This window comes from Buceros rhinoceros, unplaced genomic scaffold (genome assembly GCF_000710305.1).
Source record: "Buceros rhinoceros silvestris isolate BGI_N320 unplaced genomic scaffold, ASM71030v1 scaffold6790, whole genome shotgun sequence".
NCBI classification, from domain to species: Eukaryota; Metazoa; Chordata; class Aves; order Bucerotiformes; family Bucerotidae; genus Buceros; species Buceros rhinoceros.
In genome coordinates this window covers 4,991-31,751 of record NW_010391202.1, presented here as the reverse complement: position 1 = coordinate 31,751, position 26,761 = coordinate 4,991, and the positions used below count along the sequence as shown (strand labels likewise).

At 37.2% G+C, this 26,761-nt stretch overlaps 1 protein-coding gene across 1 annotated transcript; it reads right to left on the bottom strand.

The window, feature by feature from the left end:
• Nucleotides 1-1,822: 1,822 nt before the first annotated feature.
• TACR3 (tachykinin receptor 3) lies at nucleotides 1,823-26,531 on the bottom strand. Its single transcript, XM_010140548.1, has 5 exons — nucleotides 26,515-26,531; nucleotides 24,478-24,666; nucleotides 22,907-23,057; nucleotides 3,403-3,599; nucleotides 1,823-2,138 (listed from the first exon to the last, which is right to left on the bottom strand). Exons 1-5 carry the CDS (start codon nucleotides 26,529-26,531, stop codon nucleotides 1,823-1,825), a joined length of 870 nt encoding a protein of 289 aa, XP_010138850.1.
• Between the last annotated feature and the right edge of the window lie 230 nt (nucleotides 26,532-26,761).

Below are 26,761 nucleotides of genomic sequence, written 5' to 3'. Positions count from 1 at the left end.
GAAGAGCGTGAGTCTGGAATTGGGATACATTTTTATCAGACTACATAACTACCAGATTCTTCAGTTATTCCACTTGTGAAGGTTTAGTGTTAAAGATCAGATTTACTTATGTGATGATATTTCATCTTATGCAGGATTTTGATTTAACGGAGTGATACAGCAATGCACTGAAATCACAATACAAACACAAGCTACGCTGGGCAGAATACAGCGATTGACTACACAGATGAATCGCAATACAACCATAATTCTCATTGCTATTCTTTTATGATGTGCTCTCTGACTCAACACTGGGCATCCCCAGTCACTGGGAAGGAATGTGGGCTAAAGCCAGCTCAAGCCTTACTCTCTTAAATCATCTCTTTGTTCATTGCTCAGCTTTGGTACTGTGTTGGGTTGAGCCAAGTATACTTGGCTGTGCTGGTCTGGCTAACTCAGGAAGACACTCAAACTCTGCTTAAGTTCCGATTAACTGTTTGAGAACAAACATTCACACGACCAGCTGAAACACACAACTGATGCAGCCATTTATCTAAAATGCAGGTTGCTGTCTGGTCCCTTTTGTATTAAATTCAGTTTTCTTTGCAACAGTGATGGGTAGCGGATTTTGACTGAACTGGGTGGGAAATTGACTTGTGTAGTAGTGCCTAACATTTTCAGCTGTAGACAGAGGAGTATTTTTACATGTATCTAGCTATGGAAAATTTGGGAAATTTTTTTTCATGTTGAAGGTGTTTCATAGTGAAACAAGTTACTGTACTTTTTGCAGAGAAGATTTCATTGCCACAGTGGTATTTTTGTTATATGTGAATCTCTAGTTTCAAATCCTTTGACAGTTTAAAATCATTTGACAGCTTAAAATTGTTTGACTTTTCTAAAGTCAATCACAAAGCTCCTGTTAGGGTCACTGGAGGAAGATCTTGCCATTAGCACTAAGATAAAAAGGTATAGGACATTCATCTAAGCAACATACCCTCCTGCAAGTACACATTCCGTGGAAGTCTAATCTTCACTAATATAGAAACTTTGGTAAAATTTAACTTAGTCTCTCAGAGATTTTATCTTTTTTTTTTTAAAAAAAAAACCACGATATTTCATACATATTTGAAAAATTGTACTGTTGCAGACAGAGCTGAACTTTAGTGATGTGAACTTCATTTTTTTCTGTTTGACTGGGTATAGGGCTAAATTGTAAAACAATTTAATAGTCTTGGGGCTCATAAGGTCTTCAAAAAAAACCACGATATTTCATACATATTTGAAAAATTGTACTGTTGCAGACAGAGCTGAACTTTAGTGATGTGAACTTCATTTTTTTCTGTTTGACTGGGTATAGGGCTAAATTGTAAAACAATTTAATAGTCTTGGGGCTCATAAGGTCTTCATTATAAAGAGTTTTTTTAATCAGGTCTTATGTGGTTTTGTTCCCGTAGAATTAATATACTGGTGATAGAAAACATCATACATTTCAGCTTCAGTAAGTAAAGGAGCCTGTTATGTTTCTGTAAGTGAAACATAAATGCCACAGGTCAGATACAGCTGAAGCAGTATTTTTTATGCTGTTAGGTTATTTTAGATAATCCCTACAAACACTGCCATGTAAAAGGTGTGACTGTGCTTTCAGACTTGTGCATACATATGTCTTCAAGTTCCTCTTTCTCTCCAAAGCAGAAAAGTAAGCGCTGCCTAGAATTCTCACAATATTTATAGCTCAGGTTCATCTGTGGAATTATGTTTGCTTTCCTGTGGTATGAATATCTAGTCCCAAAGTAGGAGAGCATTGTCCAGTGCTGCCCTTCTAGCAACCGTCACCATGAAATGCTCAGGAATAGTCATCTACTGCTGTGTGCAGAGAACTGATGAGACTTGAGGCTGCGCAGACAGTCTTGGAATTCCTCTGTGAACAGACATTGAAACTCGTGTCCCTCGGAGCCCCTCTTTTCTTACGGCTGGCATGAGTGTTGTCTCCATCACTCGTGTCGAACACCACTGTCATGCTAGACTCCATTCTGGAAACAGTGTATAGGCTGCTTTGCCGGGTGGGATGAAACCTGGCTGCCTTGAGCTCGAGCTCATCATAGCTGGACAACTCAACGAAGGGGCACCAGCGGAAAGCTCGCTTGAAGCCAGCTCGGAACCTGGGAGGAAAGATGCTTGGTGAAAGCCTGTGCATACCATACTGATGGGACATTGACTTGGCTAATTGTCTTACCCCTAATCCTGTTTGTGATGAAGCCAGTGGGAGTTTGCTGGACTAAAGTCTGAGTAGGGTAAAAGAAGATAGTGGCGACAACTAATTTCTAATTCTGATTTTCTAAAAGCTTTCTCTGCATTGTAACCTTGGTAATTTCCTGATACTCAACTTCCCTTCCTTTACCTGTGCCAAAATAAACGAACACCAGCTTTCATAGCACTGTCTTCACAGAAGTTGTTTTGATTTGACCTATGATGAAATCTGCACCTATATTTTTGTATTCTCTCAGCAATAAAATCTGGAGCATTCTTTTCTCTAAAATACCATTCCAGCTTCTGGATTCTCTTCTGTGGTTCCCGCTCTAAGAGAGATGCTTAAAGGGGAATGGTGTAACGACTGTTGTTCATATAAAATGTTTGGAAAATAATTTGTAATAATTAAAGAAGATCCTAGAAAGTTGAAAACTGAATGTGAACATGTGCAAATGGAAATTTTGAGGCTTTAGCACATTAGTGCTTCCAATATTCATACAGTGGTATTCGTACAGTGGAATTGATATTCAGAGCATAATGCATTGCTGTCAAACAGTATTGTAATTTACTACTGAGTAATGAGAATAAAAATATTTGTTTATTAGCCTGTTACAGACCTCAGAGCTCAGTAGAAATCTATGAAATGGCGAGGTATGAAATATACAGTAAATCACATTTTGTATTATATTCTTCCAGCACTGCAAAATAAAATCGTGGCTACAATTAGTTAGTAAACATACGGATTGCACTGTGTATCAGTAATGACAGCCTTGTCGTCTTTATTTTAACATTTTGCAAGACAAAAAATACTAAACTGCTATAGATTTTAGATTTTGCATATGGAAACTGGAAGGGTTGGTTTCTGAATGGCCTTGGCAGTGCAGTGTGAATGGTTGGACTCAATGGTCTTAAAGGTCTCTTCCAACTGAATCTATTCTGTGAATACTAAATTTTGCTCTGAAATTTTCGTAGACTGAAGTATATACTGGAAGTGCTCATTTGGTTTTTTGGGATTAATTTCAAGTACGAACCTACAGGAAGTTTGTTTTGTCTGTTTTGTTTTGTTTCCCCCGTCGGAAAACTATTCAAGTGAAAGTTCTTTGTCTTTATCCCATTTAAACCATTTACATTGTTGCTGAAGTTATACATACCAACTGTTTCATACGCAGCTCTTACCTCTTATTAAGACAGCAGTAGATAATGGGATTGTACATTGTAGAGCTCATGGCAAGCCAAAAGCTGGCCAAATAGATTTGCTGAATGTATTTCCACCGATTTAATTGTTGATAGATCCCAGTAACTATGAAGTAAATGTGGTAGGGCAGCCAGCAGATAGCAAATGTCAGCACAACAACAATCATCATTTTTACCACCTGAAAGAAGGAAGTAATAATGCTATTTTACAATAAACATTAGCCTTTTTTGTTTGGACTAGCATTTCAGCATCCATTAATAATTTTCTTGCACTTGATTATTAGGTTAGTCAATGCAGAGATGAATATGCTTTTAGATAATTTTCCTTTTAATTTGACTTTCCTAAATTTTGTTTATTTTCTCTACCCCCCACCTCCACCCCTTCTTTGGCTGGAGATGCTCCTTTTTCTAAGGAAAATAACATGAAAATCTTTTCTAACTTTATTTGTATTGATTCATCCAAGTAATATATTTGCTTATTTATATTTGGCTATCTAAAATAGTACTTTTTTCCTGTACACCTAATAATGGAATTAGGTTACAGGGTTTTATCTGGACACCTCATTTTGGCCTTTATTGAACCTGGTGTCTGTTTCTGTTGTGGTCTGCAAGTATATTCCTTGTCCACAGTTATTAGATGTGATTTGAGTAAACACTAGGTTGTAGGAAATGAGCAACTGCAGCATCCTGTTTAATTTCAGAAGCTAACAATTTCCTTGACTGGTGATCATTATTTGTTGTTTTTTCGCAGGCATTGTAACATCTGGTAGCTACTGTAGTTTCCATTAAGCACAAGTGAAGAGGAGCTCTGTTCTCTGCTTGAAACACAAGAAAAGTTGTGAGTTGTAACATTTTCACTCCTGTCTTTCCCTCTTCAGCTATGTTAGATACTAGCCCAGCTACCGTTTTCAACACACTATGTCACATTTTTACACATTGAGTTTTCTTTTTTGTGCGTAAAATGAAACCAGACACGATAGATCTATGCTGGAAGGTCTTTTGTTCACTTGTAATGTGAATAATGAGGAATAATAGGTATTACTATCAATGGTTCCTTTAATTTCTCTGTACAGTGTGCCGTTCCCTATCGTCTGTAATTTTGCCAGAGAAAAACAAAACAAACAACAAAGGAGCTGAAATTTCCCATACCTACCTGTCTTAGGTTGATACTTTTATAAAATTTCAGCTAGAGAGATTAAATCATTTTACATATAAATGTCATGGTGCCATCCTTAACTTGTATTACATCTTCCTGTGGGAAACATAAAGCAATTTTTCATTTAATATCTGGCACCAGTTTACAAGCTTTCCTGCTGGCCGGGACTTGCTGTACAAGAATTTGCTTATGAGAATACTTAATTATTACTGACATGTATACCACTCATCACTTAAAGATGCAAAAGGGGCATCTGTCCACACATGCAATAACATTATTAATATTTGATTTTTCTAAAGCACTTTTCATCAGTTAACTGTAAATCATGGCAGAAGGAAGATCAGTAGTATTATAACGGAAGACAACACACCAAAACTTGATATCACTTTCACCTTTGGTGAGTGTACATCTGTGCGTCTGTATTAAGGCACGTACAGATGTATAGGGGACTGTATATGAGGGGTTTTTGGGGAAGGGAAGAGGCTGTGACTACGTGTGAATGGACATTTCTGGACTACATTATGGATCTGAAACGATGCCATAAAAATATGTTGTCAAATCACAGTCTGTCATTAAATGACATATCTTTTCTACTCCTTTGGACATAACTTCCGCTATTATTTTGGTGGGGATTTATGCTCGTGCCTTGCACACATTGTAGAGGTACAGTACTTAACTCCATAGATTTACCACAATACTGAAACTTTCTGTCCATTGATTTACAGGTGCGCTTTGCTTATTGCTGTGTTTTTATACCTGTCAGGAATGAAAAGTATTACTTCAAAACTGTTCAGGATTTCTGTAATTTTAGAACACTTGACTTGATACTTAATTAGCAAGTCGTGCAGTACCAGCTGTGCATGTGAAATTATTCCTGGAATTATTTATTATTGGAACATCACAGGTACTAAATGGAAGGATTTTTGTCTCCAAGTTTTCAAAGTGTAATCAGGCAAAATCGTATTAATACTGAACATTTCACCTGTGTAGTGCTTGAGAAATGAAACAGCAGAGCTTTCCAGCAATAAGCGTGGTTTAATCGGGTTGAAAGCGGTGTCACTCTTGCCCCAGAGCTGTTAGAAATCACAGTAAGAGCGCAGGTTGCTACTAAACTGTGCTAGCAACTTTTGAAAAAGAAAGTTGTCTTTTTTTCCAACATCCAAATTCTTATTGGCCAGTTTTCTGTGGTATATTGAAGGGCAATTTGAGCAGTGCTTCAAGAGTCTACTTAAAGGTTTTCTAAAGCTAATAAACCTTCACAGGCTGTACAAATTACAGGTTTTTTGATTTGAACAGCTGCACTCAAAAAGTCACACAAAATAAATTAAGTATTGGTTTAACCCAGATACAGTATTTCAGATTTTCTTCAGGGAAACAGAAATCTCCAAGTATCTATTTATGCCATGAACCAAATAAAATCCACAACTAAAAATTTTGTGACACAATTTTAACTTCTTGGTTTTTTAAGGTTTTTAAATGAAAAATGCCAAATGACCCCCAGAAAAGCACATCTTTTCCTGCAAGGTTACAGTTTTGTTTAAAAAAACCCACCCATCTTTACAAACAGTGAAATCAGCATCACATTTTCTTGTTGCTGTTTCTGTCTGGAAATCCGTGATTAAATGTTGTCATCATCATCATTCTGAAAGCAGAGATTTCTGAGAGAGAGTTTTAAACTAGACAAGCAAAAGATGATTTTAGATAGAAATTATTGCTTCACAAATTAAATCAAACACTAAGTCACTGGAATGACAGACAGTGAAGCACACTATGTTCTCTATCATTCAGATTTGCAACTGTTTTTCATAAATAACAAAAATTACCTAAAAATTTAAAGTATAGTTTTTCTCTCAGATAAGGCTGTATCACTCTGAGTTTCTCTTGAGTGGTAACGTGCTGATACATATATATATCTCTTCAGGGGGAAACATGCAGTGGAGTTTCCTTATTAATGTGTTTAAGTGTTTAATGTGGTAATTTTTCCAGCAAAAAGGGACGTTTAAGAAAAATCAAGTTGTCACTCTTGAATATTGTAGTACAATGCACTCATTAATGTATCGCCTAAGGAGAAAGTAAGTGTAATGATGCAAGTCTGTGTGGCATAAAACTGTTTGAAACACAGGACAGTTACAGTTGAATTTGAATCGTTGAGTTCAAATTACGAGAGAAGTTATGAGAGGAATAGAAAAGCACTATTGTGTCCTTGTTTCATCAGCTAAGAAAGAGTATGCGTTGGCAGGAATGGAGGAAAATAAGGGGAAGCTGAAAAGGAGGGAGGTTATTCCCCATTTCCTTTCCTCTTTCAGAGACAGGCACACACAGTGCAAGGCTCCACCTTACAGTTTATGGCTGCAGTTCTTGTCCATCCTCTTGGTCTTTCCACTGTTAAGTTTCATTTCTTGATGATATCAATAACTATAAACAAACTGCCTTCAAGGTCTATAAACCCAGGGCACCTTGATTTTACTTGGTATAAAACCTGATGAATGAGTGCCAGTAAACTGTTAAACTCAATTAGAGCACAGGGAAAATAAGTGAAACGTGCCAAGTGTGAATTTGCCACAAAAGCCTGATTTTCTTTTCCCAGTACACTGTGATGTTTCACTAAAAAATCTCTAATGCTGTTTTGCAGGTTCAACTGCAGAGTATAAAAGAGAGCCTCAGTGGTGGGATTTTTTTTTATATTTAGACCTGTGACTCTGATACTACAAAGTTCTTTTGTTTCTTTTTAACACTCTCGCTCTGCTTTATTTTTTTGAGATATTACCGTTTTTCAATTGCTTTTTCCACTGTTCTGTGTTGCATAGAAGTCATTAATTAGAGTTTGCTCTTGTGGATTAGGAAACATTTCTAAGGCAAGCAAACCAGAAAATTACTATGTTCAGTTGTGCTTAACCTCTAGTTCTGTTCCTGCCACCATCTCACCATGGAGCTTTCCAAAATGTGTGATTGCAATGAACATCACTAACCTGTGTCCCAGTGGCACATTTTCCCCGGTGTGTTCTTCAGTCTCCCTTAATGTATTGTGAGTAGCATGGCTGGAGGAAAGTTGGTTTTTTTCTGTTCCAGAACTTTTGTTAAAATGAGTTGTACTGATTCTCTCAGTTGTGCAACCTTTAGGCAAATCTGGAGGCTACATTTGAAATATGATGGAATATCAAAGTATTTTATATTCTGATTTTCCTCAATATGTTCTGTTCATATTGTTGTACTTCTCCCTAAGTCTAAGAAAAACTGTCTTTATCTAAAAAAAAGTTGATTTATGTGCTTTGAAGTCTTGCTTGTTCCTTTAAATCTTTCATCTTTGAGTGAGAACCATTCTTTTATTAATGAAGGGTACATAATAAGAAAAAATGTATTTAAAGGAACAAACCAGACATAAGTTCATTGGAATTGGAGTTTGCAGGTTTGCGTTTATTGTGAAACATTTGAAGCAGTAGAAGTGAAAAGGAGTGAACAGATTCTGCTACGCTTGGAAAGAGCAGTAAATATAGGGCTTTTTTTTCCCCCTCCTATTTTTATTTTGCAAGAAAAATAGGTAGAAAAATGAGTCTGATTTAGATGTAGCATTGAGAAAAGCTCTTGAAATATTAGGAGTAAAATGTATTTTTCTGAGAGACTCAGTTGCTGCTGGGGGGCTATAGCAATTCACATTGTAAGGCATTGATTTGCTGTCAATACCTAAGACTTAGGTCACGAAATAATTTCCTTTACGATATGCTCCGACGCTCCTTATTGCCTTTCTAAATCTTCTTTGTTATTGCTGATTCTACAATGTCAGGAATTTGGCTTCTGAATTCATTTGCACCAATATCACACAGTATAACTTCACTAGTTTCAAAATTTTACTCCTAGGCGTTATGCAGACGTCAACGAGAAGAAAAGCAAGTACCTTAAGAACACACACCATGTAAGAATGCCTTCGTTTACCCACTCATGGGTATTATTTGTCCATGAATACAACTTAAACACGGTTCATAGATAACTTCTGGGAGTCATCATGTGTTCTTTTGGAAGAAGTAAAACACCAAACATGTTAGGATGCAATCAGTAAATCCGGTTCCCAATCCTGTGGACATAAATGGCACTTGTGCTCTAAACACCAGAGAGAAGGGAACACTCTTATATCTTTTGCTTCTCCACAATGCTTAATTGGAGTAAACTATCTAGCTTTTGCAAGAAAATCAAAGATAACTCTGCCTGTGTTAGTGCAGACAGAGGACTGATTTCTGAAATACCAAGTGCTGTGGGTTATCATACAGTTTTGAAAAACTCGGGGATTTTCTGTGCTCTTTTAGCCCGTAGAAAGGATAGATTCTTAATAGCACGTGTAGAAGGAGAAGGAACTGAATTGTTTGAAAGTATTTCTGTCAGGTAAGGTCCTTGTGAATTTTATTCTTCTGACTTACACTTTCCATCTGTTTTTTCTCAGTTGCTTGAAATAAAGAAACTACTTTTCAATTCAGTTTGTATAATCCTTTGCTACACACAGAATTGACAATCACTTAGTTATTTAAGCTGCAAGGCTGAAAAGGATATTCTGTTCTGCTCTGAAGTAGCTTTGAATCAGGTTGCTCTCTTATGAATGATAAAATGTAGGGTGTGTCATCCCTCCCCAAACGAAGCAATTCTGATGTTTTTTTCATGAACGGTCTTAGCTACTGCCATTTCTAAATTATGCCTTTCTAATGTTGCGTGGAACTCATTTTTGACAGTGACTTTAAGATTCTCTCAGCATATCAAGAAATATCTGTTCCATTGAAGAGAAGGGGTAAATCTTTTGCTCAGGCTTTTTCCCTTGAGAAGACATGATTTTACAAGTGTCTGATTGGGGCCAGGGAAGAAAAGTTGCCACAAGTCTTACGTTACTCTGTCTAAAAGAGATGTCTCAATTTCTCGCAAGAGATTGTTAGATATTAGACAATATGCTCATGTTTGCTGTTCAAAATAAGAGTTTTTCCTGAAACCTAGATGACAAGTAAAGATAGGTGGCTTTGTATCATTGCCTTAGTCTTCAGCATGGAGTAGTGTAAGTAGTTTCTGTTCTTCAGAAAATGACTCTGAGTGGCTGTTGTGGGATCAGCATTACTGGATATGATTATCCACCTGAGATCTAGTTCTAAAAAAAGTGAAAAAGCTGATCTAGTGCTTTTGTACTTAAAATTCATCGCTGCTTTTCATTAGTTTCCTTCCCGACCTGGAATGAGAGATGGGGCATGCTTCACTTCCATGCTTCCGAGCAGAAATGAGATGAATTGTGGGGGAAAGAGAACAATCAAGGCTTCTTTTTTTTTTTTTTTTGCTAATATGAGTAGTTGGTTCTTAAGTCTACTTTCTGACACAATTCTGAAAATGTTCTGGGACCTTTAATCCTCACCGAGGACTCTCCCAGAACCTTGTCAGTGTTTTAAGACTCACTTGAATTTTCCATCTAAGACTTCAGAGGAATTGGCACATGTGAATTTTTTCTCTTGGAAATGAGACGTTGTATTGAACAGTGCCATAAACAAGGCTATGCTGAATTAAGCCAATGATTTACGCAGAAATATCCCTACATGCAGTTTGCTTTATGTCAGTTCCTATCAATGCACACTGCCCTCTTGAACCTAAAATGATATGAGTACCTTTGGATATCTTGAAAAGAGGAGCTCAGGCTTTTATTTCATATGGAAAGCCTACAGTCTTTTGGATTGTTTTATTTTCAGCTTATTCACTTTGGGGCATTAGAGAAGTGATTTATACAATTAGAAACCATTTTAATGTTCACCATATTTCCTATAATTTTGGCACAAGAACATAATGAGAAAGAATGCAGATTATTTAATACATAGTTTGAAAAATATCTTTCTTCTCTTTTCTGTTGATAGGAATGAAATTGTGTTGACCGAAGATGAAATGAACTATTCCGGAACTGTACTTGTTTAAAATGCATGACAAAATTCTGTTCAGTAAAAAGCAGTTAAAGCTATTCTTTTACTACCATTGTAATTATGCATTTGCAATGGTATTAACATCTTCCTTTTCAAAGGCTGAAGCAAAAGTGTTTATTATGCCCTAAGAAAACTAAAACAAAACAGAAAATCAAGAGTCCTCCAGTTTGAGTTGAAAGGAAACTGTTAATGTCAGTGATGGCTGAAGTTTATATTTTGCTTTTGATGCACTTAGTTTATTTTTGTTATTCCACAAATGACTGCACAAGGCTATGAATTTATTAGGAGAGGTAGGCTTGTAACTCACATACAGAATGTTTTGGAAATATTTGATCAGTAAAAAGGAGGTATATGCTCTAGGCAATTATTCTTGCTCAAAAGTATCAGGAGTGTCATTGTCCTGGCAGCATCTGCTGTTTCAGCTGTTGTGCAGACACTTTAGCATTGCTCCAGGTATTAAAGTATCCACACTACTTGGCTGTAATGGTCAACGCAATGTTCATTACAGCACTGTTCTGATACTCCTGTAGAATAAGTTACAAGCTGACCCATGCCAGCGTGGATGAAATGGTTTCCTAGGGAACTTGCTCTGAAGACTCTGGGTATCAAAGAAATTCTTTCTATCCAACCCAGAAAATGAGTAATAACATAACGGTGCTTTGAATAGGTTGTTTACAATGTTACAGAAATTTCTAAAGCAGGAAGTACTTGAGTTAAAGGATTAAATTTCTTAGGTGAAGTACCCATAGACAAAGCAGAGACACCCCTCAGTGTGGAGGTGAATAATTTTCACATGCTTCTAAAAAGCACATTTGAAATACTGTAGTTTCTCGGCAGTTCAGCTCCTGTCACCATTAGTGATGTCTCTGGGCTGCTTCATCTAGTTTCCTCTTTGTAAATGTATGCTGTAGCAGGTGTTTAGCAAGGGCTCTCCCACTAACTCTTAAGGAAATAGTCACATGGCCTTCTGCTTAAACTCAGAAAAGATGTGCTGAGATTATGTTTTGGTTTTCCATGAAGAGCAACACGTAATGAATGTAGAAGTATATAAGTGCGATACTGGAAATGCAGTTCTGCTGAGAGCACATACAGCTCTCAGCACTGCAGTCCTCCAGAATGACTCATCTCTGTCCTGGGCTTTTCAGCACGTAGGTGTTGGGCACCATTCCAGAAGGCTCAACAGACTCAAAACTCATGCTAGATATAATTTGTTCACAACTTTCCTATGGGGAATCAGTGAAGAAGGGGCTTTTAATGAGTGCTCTCCTACCTGTATGTGGTGTGTATATGTGTATATATATACACACACAAGAATATACATACATGTGGTTACAATTTAGTACATGTAATGGGATAACTTTGACTGCAGATTAGATGGGACATGTTCAGAGACAACAAAAGACCTTTCTGATGTTTTCAAGGTTTTTTTGTATGCCAGTGAAAGAATCTACTTTGAACTTAAAGAACATACTTTGTCCTGAATGTGGGATATTAATGTTATCTGTCTGGAGGGTGTATAGTTTTTAACCTGGAGATCATAATCTCCATGCTTAAAATTTAAATTTTGACAAAGAGACAGATTTGTTTTTTGTTTGTCTTTCCTGTAGGTGTCTGTTTTATATACTAAGGAACATGTATAGTTTTATTCAGCAATTCATTTAAAAACACACTGAGTTCACTAACATTTGTTCAAATTTTTGGTCTGTTTAATCCAGTGTTACTTCCATTCTTAAAAATATGAGGCACTACTAAACAAATTTTTGTCCTAGGACTGTGACTAGACTTAGTATTTCACATGAATTTTCTGCCACAAGTGCTAAGTACTGTAGAAAAGCAGTGGAGAAATATCGCAGAAATTCTAAGTGCAGAATCCCGAGCCTGCTCGTTGACCTCGCAGAACCAGGTTGTTAACTCTGCCCCTGACCTGGTGTTTTTGGCAGCTGTTCTATAAGAAAGTTTTAACTAGAAAGCTGGCATCAATCTGTCAGTAAATACTTGCGCTGTGCAAGGGTTATATGCAGCATAAAGCCGTTTTTAGAATTTATTGTTGTTTTTCACTCTCCTGTGGTCACTGCTCGAAGCACGGATAATGTGTGTGGAGTGATATGTACACAGTTCACAGCTATGTTTCAGGAAAACTTGAGACAACGAATGAAAGCCGGTGCCGTTGCTGAGTGTGCTGTAGCTATTTGGTGGATAGAGAGCAGCTTCCAATAATTTCATTAGGTTTCACTGTTTTAATGCTGTCCAGAAAATGATCAGGTCTGATTTTATTCATACCTCAATAAGAAAACTTGTTTAACATGTGGGCAAATTATTAAGAGGAGATTGAATTATTAAAAAAAAAAATCCTGACAAGGAGAAAGAACAAACTCTGTTTCTCCAAAGTTCTAGCCCCATAAAAAACTCTAAAAATGATTTTGTTTTTTAACATGTAATAAAAATAATTCCCCAGTACCTCATGTCCCAGTCTAAGCAACTGCTAAGCATGTGAAGAGTGAAAAAAAAAAAATCCTGACAAGGAGAAAGAACAAACTCTGTTTCTCCAAAGTTCTAGCCCCATAAAATAACTCTAAAAATTATTTTGTTTTTAACATGCAATAAAAATAATTCCCCAGTACCTCATGTCCCAGTCTAAGCAACTGCTAAGCATGTGAAGAGTGAGACTCTTAAAATGAAAATTATGATACACAACATTAAGAATTACTTTGCTCATTTGCTACATTCTCATTAGGTATTCAGTCCAGATACTTAGTAACGGAAAGGGTTTAACAGAACTCTTTAAAATTTACAAAAAATGTTTTCTCAGAGTGTTGGTTATCCTGCCTTGTACTGCTAGAAAAAGGCCTCTCTGTATGTGTTTAGGGAAGGGGTCATACATTGTGCAAGAATTAAAGAAATAATTTAATTAATGGGAAAAAAATGCCCAAATCACGTTTTCTTGTCAATACTTTGTATTTTTGCTGAGATTTTTAACAACTATGGGAATGTATTATTGATCAAAAAGAGGAAAATATATCTTCTGAACAGCAGAAGATATTCAGACAGTTATGACATGATATCCTGGCCCTTATTACCCTTTAGAAGCTTTTGTTAAGCTTATGAGAAAATAAGGTAGAAAAAAATGCCTGTTCAGAAGCTTTTAACTGTAATAGCCATTACTTGCAAGTAGCGACTGTAACTATTGTGTTAATGGCCATCTGGTGAGTCTGGCAGGGTATCTGTCTGTATGAGTATGGGGCAACTGCTCAAAACTTCACCGACAGTGTTACAAAGCCAGGTTTAGGCATATGTAACTCTTAGTGAAATCAGACTATATTTGTTAGGATTGGTTTGCATTTACCTTGTTACCAAGGATGTTTCATAGTTCCCATAAATTGTCAGAGCAAAAGATACCGTAGTGAGAGCTGACCTGAAGCAGAATCAGAGGAAACCAATCTTTAGTTATTAATTTTTTGCAAATAGCTTTTATTTTTTGCATTTCACTACTGAGCATGATTTGGGAAACACTTCCCAAAGGTAGTGGGGAAAAACATTCTTTTTATTAGAAAGTATTTGATACTAACATCCCTCCAAAGCAGGATATAATCTGTAAGTGTCAGTCTTGAGATAGATTGGCCTCATTTAATGTATTTACAGAGGAGTTTCATAGAGAAGAATTAATGCCATCCAGATAAGGTTGGTGAAAACACACTTGTGTGCAGCTTAGCTTAGCAGAGGAAGAAATTGGATGTCGAGGAACTGCAGGATCAGAAATGCAACTTCAAAGTGCTAATCATATACTTAGCATGGTACCTGTAGTGACTGTGTCTCTAAGTGGGGTCATGGCAGTAACGGGTATCACAGAGCAGATAGAAACTGCGGGATTGGTACCGTGCTAGTTCTGGGGATTGCTTTACACTGTTATAGGTAGGGTCATACTTTGAAAAATTCTGGGTGCTGCTGAATTAAGGACTAATAAGATTTTCTGCTGTGAGTTGTAGAATGAACTGTTGTGACCAAGTGAGGAGGAGACAGATGTATTGATTCATTATGGCATGACCATGTCATCAGTTTAATGAAAGGAATAAATGAGATATTAGGATGTTCCAGATGAGGAATCTTCAGTGCAGACAGGAAGGTGTTATTACTACCATGCAGGACCATGGCGAGACTTCATTGCTGGCATTCCTTATCTGTTTTTCATCACTTGTATACAGGTGTTGTTATACAAAAGAAGACCAGAAACACTGAATATATGTAATGAATATAAATAAAGGCTAAGAGAGGATATGGCTATAAAAAAATCTGTAGAGGTGGAACCAGTGAGGGATAAGAAGTCATTAATTAAGCTAACAGAAAATAATAGCATAAACAGAGCCATCCATAAATAAATTTAGTCTGGAAACTGGAACTCTAGAAGTGGTAAGATTTTGAGAACACTTTCAATTAGTTGTAGCAATCCATAAGGCAAAATGTTTTTAAGATGGAGATTTAAGATGATATCAGAGGAATTCTGTCGGTGTTGCTTGTGATGACAGGTCTTGGTCCCTGAGGCTAGTTCCTGTCCTGTTTTCATTTAACATTTTAACATTGAAAGAGACAAACTGACATTCAAGGAATAAGACCAGAAAGCTCTGAACATAGTTCAGCATCTCCAGTGTCTGGCAAACAAGGGACAAGCTTGCTTTTGGAGGAACCTTTAAAAGGTCCTGAGAATTCCTTCTTCCTGGGTTCTTTTTTTCTTTAAACAAGAAATGTGACAATGTCAAACACAACCACAGATAAAACTGATGTTTAAAACATTGTGTCTTATTGATATGAAAACCTTCAAATGGATTCAATTTCTAGGGTAGTTTCACAAAGTCTGAGATGGAGTGAGTCTAACCACAGAGAAGACTGACTTAAGAGTATGAAATCATAAAATTTTATGACAGGGAAAACAAAGAGAAATTCAGAGCTGTTAACTTCAGAAACTTTTAGTTCAATTCTTTGTATTTCACACAGAGGAAAGACATTGTGTGAACATAACAAGCTGTCACTCTGAGTTGGTATTTTGTCACACCTTCAGCTGCCTAAGGAATAAATCCAGAGATTTCCAAGTAAGGAGTGGAATCATTAAAGAGCATTTCTGGGTTTTTTTTGTTGGTGACTGACAACAAAGCAGTGGAATGTCTGGAAGTGATGCTAGTTGGGGTAAACTGTCCTTCAACCTGATATTACTTAGTCTTTTTGCTTTTTGAATGTGCTGAACAATACTTGCTGAATTCATGAATGGCTGCACTGAAGTACAGCTGTGGTTTTCCACCACAATAAAGCTTTGGCCTGCAAGGTGCTCACAATGCATCAGCATTTCATCTGTAGCTGTATGAAATTTCAGATAGTCAAGCAATATAACCCATAGTGCTACGTGTGTTAGGTCAGTAAGACCACCTGTTCATAAAGTAAGGTTTAATTCTCTAGTTGCTCCTTCTCTGTTGTTTCTGTTCTAGCATACTTCTATCTTTTTTCCTTTTTATTTTCATAGTTAATCTCTGCAAAGTCAAAGAGCAGACTCATTTACTGTTACTAATCCAGAGGATTACTGCTGGACCAAAAAATTGCACAGGCACCTATTTTTGGCCGGAGGTATATATTATTCATTTCAAACTGAATTTCTGTATCATCTCATTACCCCACAATAGAATGGGTAGGGAGTTTCACTTACCACTCTCAGAAATATAAAATCAACCAAAGGGAAGGGGTACTTCCCCAGGGGGAAGTGCATGTGCCCCTTTGTATGTGTTTTTGCATGGTACTGGAGTATGTAAGCAAAGTGTCCCTACATCACCATGGCAGTCACTTTTGTCCATGAAGCACAAGCACAAATGAATGTACAAGGTGGAAGCATTCATGCCTCAAGAGTAAATAAGGGGTGGGAAAGGCACGATGGCAATTTAAGTCTCTTCCACAATCTGCTGTTACATGGCCAGTTTGGATGAGCTGTAATCCGGATGCCTTTCCACTGTATCTGTGTGCTCCAGGATTTGGTTCTCTTTGCACACATAACATGGAGAAGTGAATATTTAGACATTTGTGCAGTCTTGGTAGACTATTACCTGAATAAAGGCAAAAAACCTCAGTGGTTATTACCATCTGACTTTTAAAAAACACTTATAGGTGATGGTTCAGTATAGACAGATGTTAGCTGTGAAGATTTGGCTCTCTCTTGAAGTCTGTAGTACAAAGCTATGGAGAGTAGTAGGTTGCAGCTGCTGTTTGTAATGGAATTTAAGATAACCAAGTTATATTGACTTTCTGCTATATTAAACTGTTTGACTCCCTTATGCCATTTTGAAAACGAAATATAGCATATAGGTTATTTGAGACTGGAATGCTGGTCCTCATGGTGAGAAAACTAGGAGAAGATGGGTTGCTTAAATAACTGGGAAGATATGAAACTTATCGTGTTTTTTTGTAGTCCCCTGGTGTAGCAATTATTTTCCAACCTTGATGAATTCTGAACGAATGTTTAGGATAAAAGTGGAGTTTCAAGATGGTGCTGGCAGGAAATAGGAAGACGCATGCAAGAATAATTCTTGGATCCAGAGTATAAAAACATTTTGATTCTTATTTCTAGATGGAAATTTCACACAAGGTGTTATGAATGGGGCAATGTCTAACTAATCAGCCTGTCTAGACTTCATGGCTGCTTGTTAACCCTAAGGATCTCAGTTTTCAGAATTACTTACCATGTGACACGTGAGTTCATAGTGTCATCTTCTTATCACCTACTTTTGATGAAACAAGCTTTACATTGTTAGCGTGGTCTTGTTTTTCCAAATCTGTGTCAGCCTTTGTGGGTGGGTGCTCATAATTAGTTCAGTGTTCCACAAGCTTTGATGCTACACTGCAATGTTCCGGGCTTTGACTATATTGCCATCTTTTTTTTTTTTTTTTTAATTTAAGAAAATCTGCCCCTTAATAAACTACTCCACAGAAATACAATTTAGCATCTTTTTCATCCTGATCTGGTTATCTACCATTTAATGCCAGCAAAAGTATCATTATTTCTAACTAATGCTTTTCTTATTTTGTGCAATGTAGTGTAAAATGTATATAAACGTGATTTCATGTCATGTATTCATATGTGGTAAGAAAAAAATAGGAAAAAAGGAAAATCTGCCTTTTTAATTGCACTGAAAGTCAGCGAGAACTCAGGAATGATCTGCTGAACTGTATTTTTATAACTGTACTGCTATGTAAAAACCAGAACATAATGGCATAGGACAATTCCTCCTGGATCAGACAGCCGTCCATCTATCCTACTATTCTGTCTCTGACAGTGGCAGTAGGAGTTGTTTTTTAGGGAGATCCTATGAACCTGGTGATTTTCCATCTTTTGTTTTCCTAACAGTGCCCCAGCATCCAAAATTGTATTAGAAGAGTGCATCCCTAATTCATCCTTTCAGCATCTATTTATGAATTTATTGCCTGTTAATTTGCCCAATCCCTTTCTGAACATTCTGAGATCATAGCATCTGGCATGAGAGAGTCTCAGAAGCTCTTTACCAACTCCTAAATTATCCTCTCTTGAGGTCCTCTGTTCTACCTGTTTTAAACTGCTCTCCTGTTAGTTCTTGTATTTCAGATTTTGGTGACCAGCGGTTCTTCACATCACTTTATCTACCACCTTCGTGATTCTGTAAACTTTGATCATCTCACTCCTTGACCTCCTCCTCTCCAATCTGAGAAGTTCAAGCCATTTTAATCTCTTCATAAGACCTTTGATCATTTTAGTTGCCCTTCTTTGGACTTTCTCTAATTCCATGAAAGGGAAAAAAAAAAAAAGAGAGAGAAAATATGTGTGCATGATTACGTGTGAATTGTTGATGCAGTAGTTCTGACAGAGACCATTTGTTGAGATTCTGTCCTGTTGGTTACTTTTGTAGTCTATGAAAGAGGGGAAATAGTTCATTTAGTACTTCAGAAAAATATGTAAAATTTTTGGGATGCCTTTTTGTAATATTTACTTTTAATCCTTTAAGACTTCACCTGGATATTTCTGTTTATCTAGTAAAAGCCTTTCAAACAGTAATTCTGAGTGATTTTCAAATTTACATGTAACCATTCTGAGCCTGACTTGGAAATGTGTGTCCTGCTGTCTTACTTGATTTGGCTTCTCACGCTATGTAATATTTCAAATGCACATTCAAAAGTGGTTCTCGTTACATCATTATTCCTACAGTCCTACATTGTTTTGAATATTATTTTCTTTTCAGGTGGAACTCTAAAGTTTTCTACATTTTAATTTTCTCCTTCACTGTGTTGCATCTACTCTATTAACTAATTAAATAGATGTATTTGACTGTAAATGGATATGACATGTCTACTTGTGCTCTCTCTATCTCTCTAAAAGACTTTGAATATTTCCTTATGTAGTTAGGTTGGTAAACCTGACCATCTCTCTAGTAATTCCTGTAATCCTGTGTGTCAGTAGCTAACGTATAGGGTTTTTTTTTTTTTTCTGTTTTCACATGCATATTTGCAAAACAGTTTTGATATTGGAAAAATGTGGCCTTTTATCAATCTTCATTGCAGTTAGAAGTTGAGATGACACCTCAAGCTGTGTTAGGAGAAGCAAAGAATACAGGCAAAAGCATAAGCATGGAGGGATCATGAAAATTTTGATGTATTATCAAAAGTTAATATAGGTAAGGGGAACTGTAAAGAAAAGACATAAAAGTTAAGAAGAGTATTTTTTGTTCTTATGTATTCTTCCTATTGGCACAAAGCAATAGCATCTTCTGTTGAGAGAAACACTATTTTTTTCTGAAGAAAGTTTTATCAGAACTAAATCTCTTGGCAAAGACAACTGATTTTATTACAGTACATGATTATTCCCTCTTACAGGCTAAGTGAAGTTGGAAGAGAGATTGGAACAAGTTAGAAAAAAACTGTGGAAACAATATCTGAGAGCAAGTCTCAAAGTATTTGCGTTGAATATAAAGAACTCTTTGGCCTAGTAAAACAGTTAAATTATGACCCACCTAGATAATCTTCAGTTACGTATGATAGTATTGAAACTATTATCCTGTCTTGTAAAATGGGAATTGCAGGAGAGTAAATGATGTTCAGCTGAACATGAATCAGTCTCATGCAAGGACATTTAAGAAGAAGGGTAATGGCTGCAAAGTCCCCACATGTAGCGAATTTTCAGAAGTTCAAAAGACTAATGTCAGGGAAATTTATGTGGGTCTGTCCCTTGGACATTTGATCTGTCAAAAAATAAAAAACCAACCAAACAAAAAACAAAAAAAACCCCAACCAAACCAAAAAAACCCAACAAAAAACCTGGAAAATGAAATAGTGGTAGTGGTCTCATGCAGTCCTGATTTTCTAATACTTTCAAGTCTTTGACCTTTAAAGTTAGTAAGTATGACTTTCTGTTGCCCAGCTTGTGGTGGATACTGGGAAATGCTTTCAATTCTTTGCTTTATAGTATTGCTTTCAGAAGGTTTCAGGGTCACATGTATGAAGTGACGAGACTACCTATCAAAAAATCAAAATACTAACCACTTTCTCAAGCTTCAAATCTTTTCTTGGCAAACAAAATTTCTTCTAAATGTCTTACATGAACTGTTCACTACCTTCTTAACATAAAAAACCATTTCGAATAATCCTAATCAAACATCCTTTGCACTGCATCTTTGCATAATATGAAATGTACTGTCAGCTATTTTATATTTCTCCTTCATGATAAGTGCACAGACTTTCCGTATGTCTAGACATCTGCATGCTAACTGGCAAGAAAAACACATGATTTCTTTGTTTGAACAAAGGAGAAGCAATAGCTCTGTTACCAGAGGCGGGCTGAGTGATAGCTTTATTTGGATTCCAGTCTATTATTTCATCTCCATGAATGACCAATTATGATTCATCTTTCCAAATACCAGTTATTTCATAAATCCTGCCGGAGAGCACAGCAGTGGAACTGAAGGGCTGTCATCGAGCTCTGCTGATAAAGTCACCGATGCAGATATCTGCACATAATTTAATCCCCTAGTTGCCTGTGTTGCAAACGTGCATTCCAGTACACTCACATTTAAAATCTTCTAATTAAGGATGCTACTTCTTGTCTCTTCCACATATTTAGAGATCTAAAGAGGTGCTGTTTTTAAGGTATTCGAGGGATTTAATTGCACCTTTCATAGTATATAGTAAAAACTGGCCTTTTGCTTCAGAGACCTTTAGTTTTTATGACATGTTTATTTTACTTAGTCATTATGATTTCAATGGTTTGAGTTTGAGTTAGAACAGAAGTAATTCTCCATTCAGTGATTTTATTTTCCATCTCAGTCTCTTCTAACTAACTGCACTTTCCAAAGTTAATGGCATATTTTTGCAGACAGTGTCTGCTTCCAGCAGTGCCAGCCCTTGATGCTTACAGTCACTGCCAGGGACTGGTGTGCAGAAAGGCTCTGGCTTATACTTGCTCCTGTGCAGACCAAGGTCACTGCTAAATCCTGTGTGCCGTGGTGGGGGTGCAGTAAGTGAGAGGCTGCCCCTGCGGGGAGGAGTGGGCAGGGCAGGTGACCCTAAACTGACCCACAAGGTGTTCCATCCATAGACGTCATATTTGGTATAAAGCTGAGGGATCACAAAGGTTAAGTTGAACTTCTGGGATCTCCTGGTTTTCCGGTTAGCTTTTAGTGATTTTCTTTCCATGCTTGCTCTTGCAAACTGTTAGTTACAGAAAGTGAATCCTTGGTTTGTCTTTACAGTCAGACCCTGTGCACCCTCCGCTGGGTATTTGCTTCTTTTTTTTTCCTCTGGCTGAAAGGGCACTATTGGTAATAGCATGGTTAATCTACCAGGGAGATCTTTTTCTGCTTATGCCCTGGAGGAAAGGTGATTTTGTAAATCTGAAAATATACTTTTGTGTCAGTGACAACATGCACTGCAAAGACTGTAATGGTGATGGTAATGGTTGATTTTTATGGATAACGTTAAAGAGTGAAATGTTGATTTTTTTAAATGCTTTCAGCATTTCTGGAAATTTGTGCAATATTTTCACTTTGGGGCAAACATGCAAAGCAAACTGGTTAGTTTTCCACGATGATTTTTCATCATTTTCTCTCTGTTCACATTCCAGATAACCTTCGTTCAGTTACAAGGTGACAGTAGTGATAATACTGGTTGAACTGTGTTTTGCTTCCTAAAGAGAGGCTAGCATTTTACTCTCATAAAAAAGCTATGTAAAAGCGAAAGTACATAACGCCTTTGGTTTCATGGGAGGCGTTGTTTATCACACTGTGAGGCTGCCTACCATTCTGACAACTGAAACTTGCCATAGAAACTTTTACACTCGTGTCTTATGAATCTGAAGATATATGAATGAAAAAATGACCCTAACCTTTCCTTTCATTTAACCTCTGCTATAACAACTTTTTGTGTGTAGTATGTGGGGGAAAAACACTTTTGTATTTCTGGCAGTGTCCTGAAAGAAATGGAATGTCAGTGTTCTCCAGTATTTGCAGATCTCCTGTTGTCTCAGGACCTAATGTGCTGCACTCCCCTACTATGCTTGTTACAGCGTGGTAATGTACACCACTGTTCAAACATATCCACAGTCTGAGCAATTGAAAATGTGCTCATCCCTTCCAGTTAGAAGCCCATGTTCGGATACCATTTTTTCCAAATCCAAAAGGCTAAATGCATTTTAGTATTTAAAAAATTTCAGAAATAGAAAGCAGAAGGGCTGCTTTATTAAAGAAGTTAAGAAAATGAATGTTTTAAGAAATAAAGCTTCATGGCATTGCAACATCTTGAAAACTGAAGAGAAAATAGTCAAATAATCAAATCCACAGTCTTGTTAGATTAGGCACTACTTACAGAGAAAAAGATGGAAAGAAAATAACTGGGAAAAAAGTAGTGTTTATTTCTCACCAGAAATAAGGTGATTGAACACCTGAATTATTATTCAACATAAACAGGCAGATCAGCACCCATCTCAAAGATGCATGGACCTTAATCTGTTGAATATTACAGCAAGATTCACTTTTCTATCAGTAGGATGAGAATCTGGCTTAAGAGAAGCTCATGGTTCGCTAGGCCATACTTTAAAACTCAGTGTTTTAGCCCTGTAAAGGCTAAACATTTGGGCTTAGTTTCCACATATCAGAGAGTATATGCTGCTGCATGTGGAGTGAGAAGTTAAAATCCAAGTATTACCTTTATTTAATGATGATCAGTGAAGTTACAAATAGAATAGCTTGTGAATATAGAAGACAACTTCTCAAACCTAACAGAAGTTTTTACTGAAGGAGACTTCTCATTTCAAGTGACTTGGTGTTTCTGAAGGGATATGCTGTGATACTTTGCAACACAGCTGCAGATGGCGTTATCAGGTTTCACTTAGTGAGGTGTAATGGAACAATACCTTTCTCTTAGCTTGGAGCTGCTCGTGATACTTGTTGGATGTGTCGCCTGGTATTTCTCCTCCCCAGAGGGTCATTCCCACTATGGAGTAAGCAATGCCCATGACAAGCAGTGGAAAGCAGTAGACCAGCACAATCACAATGACATGATACCTGCAATGAGAAAGTATTAAGATAATCAGATGATCCTTCCAGAAGAGCTGTGTAAATGGAAGGGGCTGCTAGAAGTCAAGAGTGATATTGTAGCACAAAGCATGTTTTATATGGGCTGGCTAGTCCTCACTATCTTTACCGCCTTTTGAATTCTTGAATTGCACTACAAATTTATTTACATTTTAATGCAAGTACTTTTTGGGGTTTCTGATTTTTCATTTGCACTAGCATGAAGAGTGACTCTATAGTTATCATGCTTAGTGACTGCACAATAAGGTAAGTTTGTCTGTAACTAGCTGACTTAATTATTGCACAGCCAATTGTCCTAAAGGCAAGCTAGGGATTTTGAGCTCTAGTCTGGGCCGTAAATGAAAGAGAAAAAGAAGTATTTAAATGGTAAGGACCTGATAAGTGTCCTGTGTTACCCAAAATACCTCATATGGCAGATCTGTTGTGTATAGACAACACAGATCTGTTGTCCCGGTGCAACATAGTCATCGCTGCTGATGTAAGCACTGGCAAAAAAAAAGATAACTTTTGCCTCCTGTTAGCTCCTGGTTAAATGCCATCTTCAGAAAAAATCCCAGTGAATGTTCAGTGAAGAATCCCCAGACATCACTGAGAGCGACCTTACAGCCCAAAAAAGAAATATCTGTGCATGACTCCTAAAGTGATAAAAATTAGATATGATCAGGGCCTCTTTCACCTGCCTGAAAGAGAGCAAAATGACAAATCTGATGCTGGATGGTTAAACAGGCTTTCAGCCTTGGACCCAGAGTTCATCTTAAATGCCAGTGAAGACATGAAAGGGCAAATAATGTTTCTATGACTAGGTAACCACTTATTCCTAATTCTGCCAGAGGGACAAATAGTCAATTTAATTAACTGTTATTCTACACTTTCAGAAACTGGAACCAATTACAGGTTTTACAGTTTCCTTATTTGAACTGGTATCCGACACAAGTAATTGTAGTAGTGTAATAGAATGAAGTGGGAGAATCAAAAGCTTTGATGAAGAGACACTGAGAAAAAAATCTGATTAGGACAAGAAGAGGTTGGAAGTACTTGTCTTCCTAGTTAGGATGAAAAGGAAGCTTGCTTTGAATGGTATGTTCTGTCCCTTCTTCCAGCCACCTCTGTCTGTATAGAAGTAGCCATCTTAAGTGAAGCAAGTAATATAGTAAGATAGTAAACATGCAGCATGTGATGGAGAATAGTCATAAAAGAGAATAACTGCATTCCGCTTATCACTTGCAGTGCACTATCATCCCAGCTTAGAAAACCCACTTTCCATTTCTCAATGATCAATGCTGTTAGTTATTCTGCACGTAGAGTATCTGCATGATACTCTACAGCTTTTGTCAAGTACATTGCAAATGTAGACTCCACCATGCACAAGTTTAAAAGAACAAAAGCTTACGTAAAATGCTGTTTTGGACCACCTGGCCATGCTACATAGCAAAGAGTTCTCCCAGGCATCACATTGGTTATGGAGTATAGACACTGAGGAAAGGCCAAGAGGAAAGCCAAAATCCATATGCTCCCAATGACCACCTTGGTAGCAGTTGCAGAGAGCCTGGGTTTCAAGGGATCGATAATGGCCATGTACCTGTAAAAGAAAGCAAAAACCTGTGTGTAAGAAACCTGCAGAGATTAGGATGTATCTAGAATCAATCAAAGCTTAGGGTTGGGAGAAACATGCATTTATTTCAGTAGACAAAGACTGACTTTGGACTGTCTGCCAAAGAGCTCCAGACTGCAACTGGTTCATACAGAGAGAGAGGAGCCATATGACCATTTCCTTGGGCAATGTAGAAGCAATAAAAGCACCAAAGGAAATAGGTGCATAAAGCATGAAAACATCTCATTTGCTTTCTCAGTTCCTGTGTTCTCAGAGAGGAGAGCCCTATAGTTGTATTGACAATCCATGTACGGTGATAACTTTAGAAGAACATTTTAAAAAGTGTTTAAAAGTTTACTCTAAGCAGTAAAAGACATTTTGTATTTTATGTACTTCATTTCACATACTTCATGGGTTTTTCACAGGTTTTTTAGCATGACTACTGCTTTCATTTCTGGGCTAAACCCTGAGTTAATGATTTTTCTGAAATCAGAATTAGAATAGCAATGATTTAGAAGCTCCTAGGAATAACCAGGGCAAGTCAAAAGGAAACTAACACAATTAAAATAATACTTTTGGTGTTTCCTTGTGGTTCTTTTTTTTTAAATTTTCATATTATACAAAAACACCTGATGCAGATAGGAAACTGGGATGAATATGAAAACCAGCTTCAGAGAGTTGGTAATGATAAGTTGGTAGTCATGAATTCTGTCTTTCAAACTGAGCTAGCCTTAGCATCAGCTGCCAGATGCTCGATGATCTTTGTCTCTAGTAGGTGATAACCCATAAACAAGTCATCATCTTCATGTGCTTGTGGGTCTCTTAAGGCATCTCCTCCTAGCCTGGAATCATTCCTTTCAATTGCTAGTTTTCTTCAGATTGCACATTGACATTATTTTATGTGCTACTGGCAGATTTCTATTACATTCATATTATTCTTATTCCCAATAGGTATCAGCTGTAATTCTCTTTGGCCAAGATAAAAATCTGTTGTTTTATCTTTCTGTCTGGTGACTACCCTTTAAAGTTGTGGATTGTTTGTGGGAAATGACTCACACAGCTGTACTGAGGGAAATTGTAACTATTGGCTGTCTGAGTGAGGTAAGTCAAAGGGCAAGGATCAGATGAAAAGCAGGCTATTTGTCTATCTTGTTGAAATTTGAGTGATAAGCCAACAGCATATCTTTTGGGCAAGGTAGGTTACAAAAATGTAGAAGGCAGTCATTCTAACAAAAAAGATGGGGAGGAGATGGAGGACCCTTGACCATTCCCTCAACAATGCTTTTGTGCAGGAAGGACTTAACTAACCAGATAGTATTGACAGCTCTCTACTACTGAGTCTTTGATAACAAATCTAATTTATTCTAATTTGCCAGTACACTAACAATTACAATGAAGTATCTAACTTGTTCCCTAAGTGGCTTTTCTTAGCAACAAAATTACTTAATTAACATATGAGATATTGCTTTATTGCTGCAGTTGTTACACTCGTATTTGTCGTGTGAGTTTGGTAGCATTTTCCTAGAGAAGTCATCATTGCCATAATTAAGGATAGTAGAATATGTGGAATGACTCTCAGTTGCAGGTTAAAATATGCCTCCATAGCTGAGCTGTATCTAGATGTTAATCTCTGTAACCAAAAGAAGCCCAGAAGAGAATTGAGTCATTCCTGCACTGTTAGTTGTCACTTGCAAAGGAGGCTTAGACACTCCTGCCTATTATTTTGTTTGCTGGAAATGTTATCTTGCCGTTACTGGTACCTAAGGGTGGTAAGTTGTTGGTCTCTTTGATCCTCAACCTGAAGCAGCAGAAGCTATTTTTTCAGTTGGCCCTCACCTTTGATCTCTGTCCATTTTGGCCAGGGTGTTTCCATCAGGAATGAAAGGTCCTGCTAGCACAGACTAAAGGCTCCATGCTTAGGTGTTTCTCAGAAAATTAATGAGGTGAGAAGGCTAAGTATGGGGTAATATGTATGTATGATGCAGGATATTGACCCTATGTATTTCAATTACCCACGGCTAACAAATGTCTATCATCTTTCACAGTGTAGCTCTGTCATCAGGGCTCGTTTTCTTTTTCTGAG

Excerpts from the sequence above, each read along its gene's own strand:
- TACR3 (XM_010140548.1), bottom strand. Across the intron at positions 3,600-22,906 it reads AGCTCCAAGCTAAGAGAAAG|GTGGTAAAAATGATGATTGT; the intron begins GTATTGTTCCAT and ends TCCTTCTTTCAG. Across the intron at positions 2,139-3,402 it reads TACTGCTGTCTTAATAAGAG|GTTCCGAGCTGGCTTCAAGC; the intron begins GTAAGAGCTGCG and ends CTTTCCTCCCAG.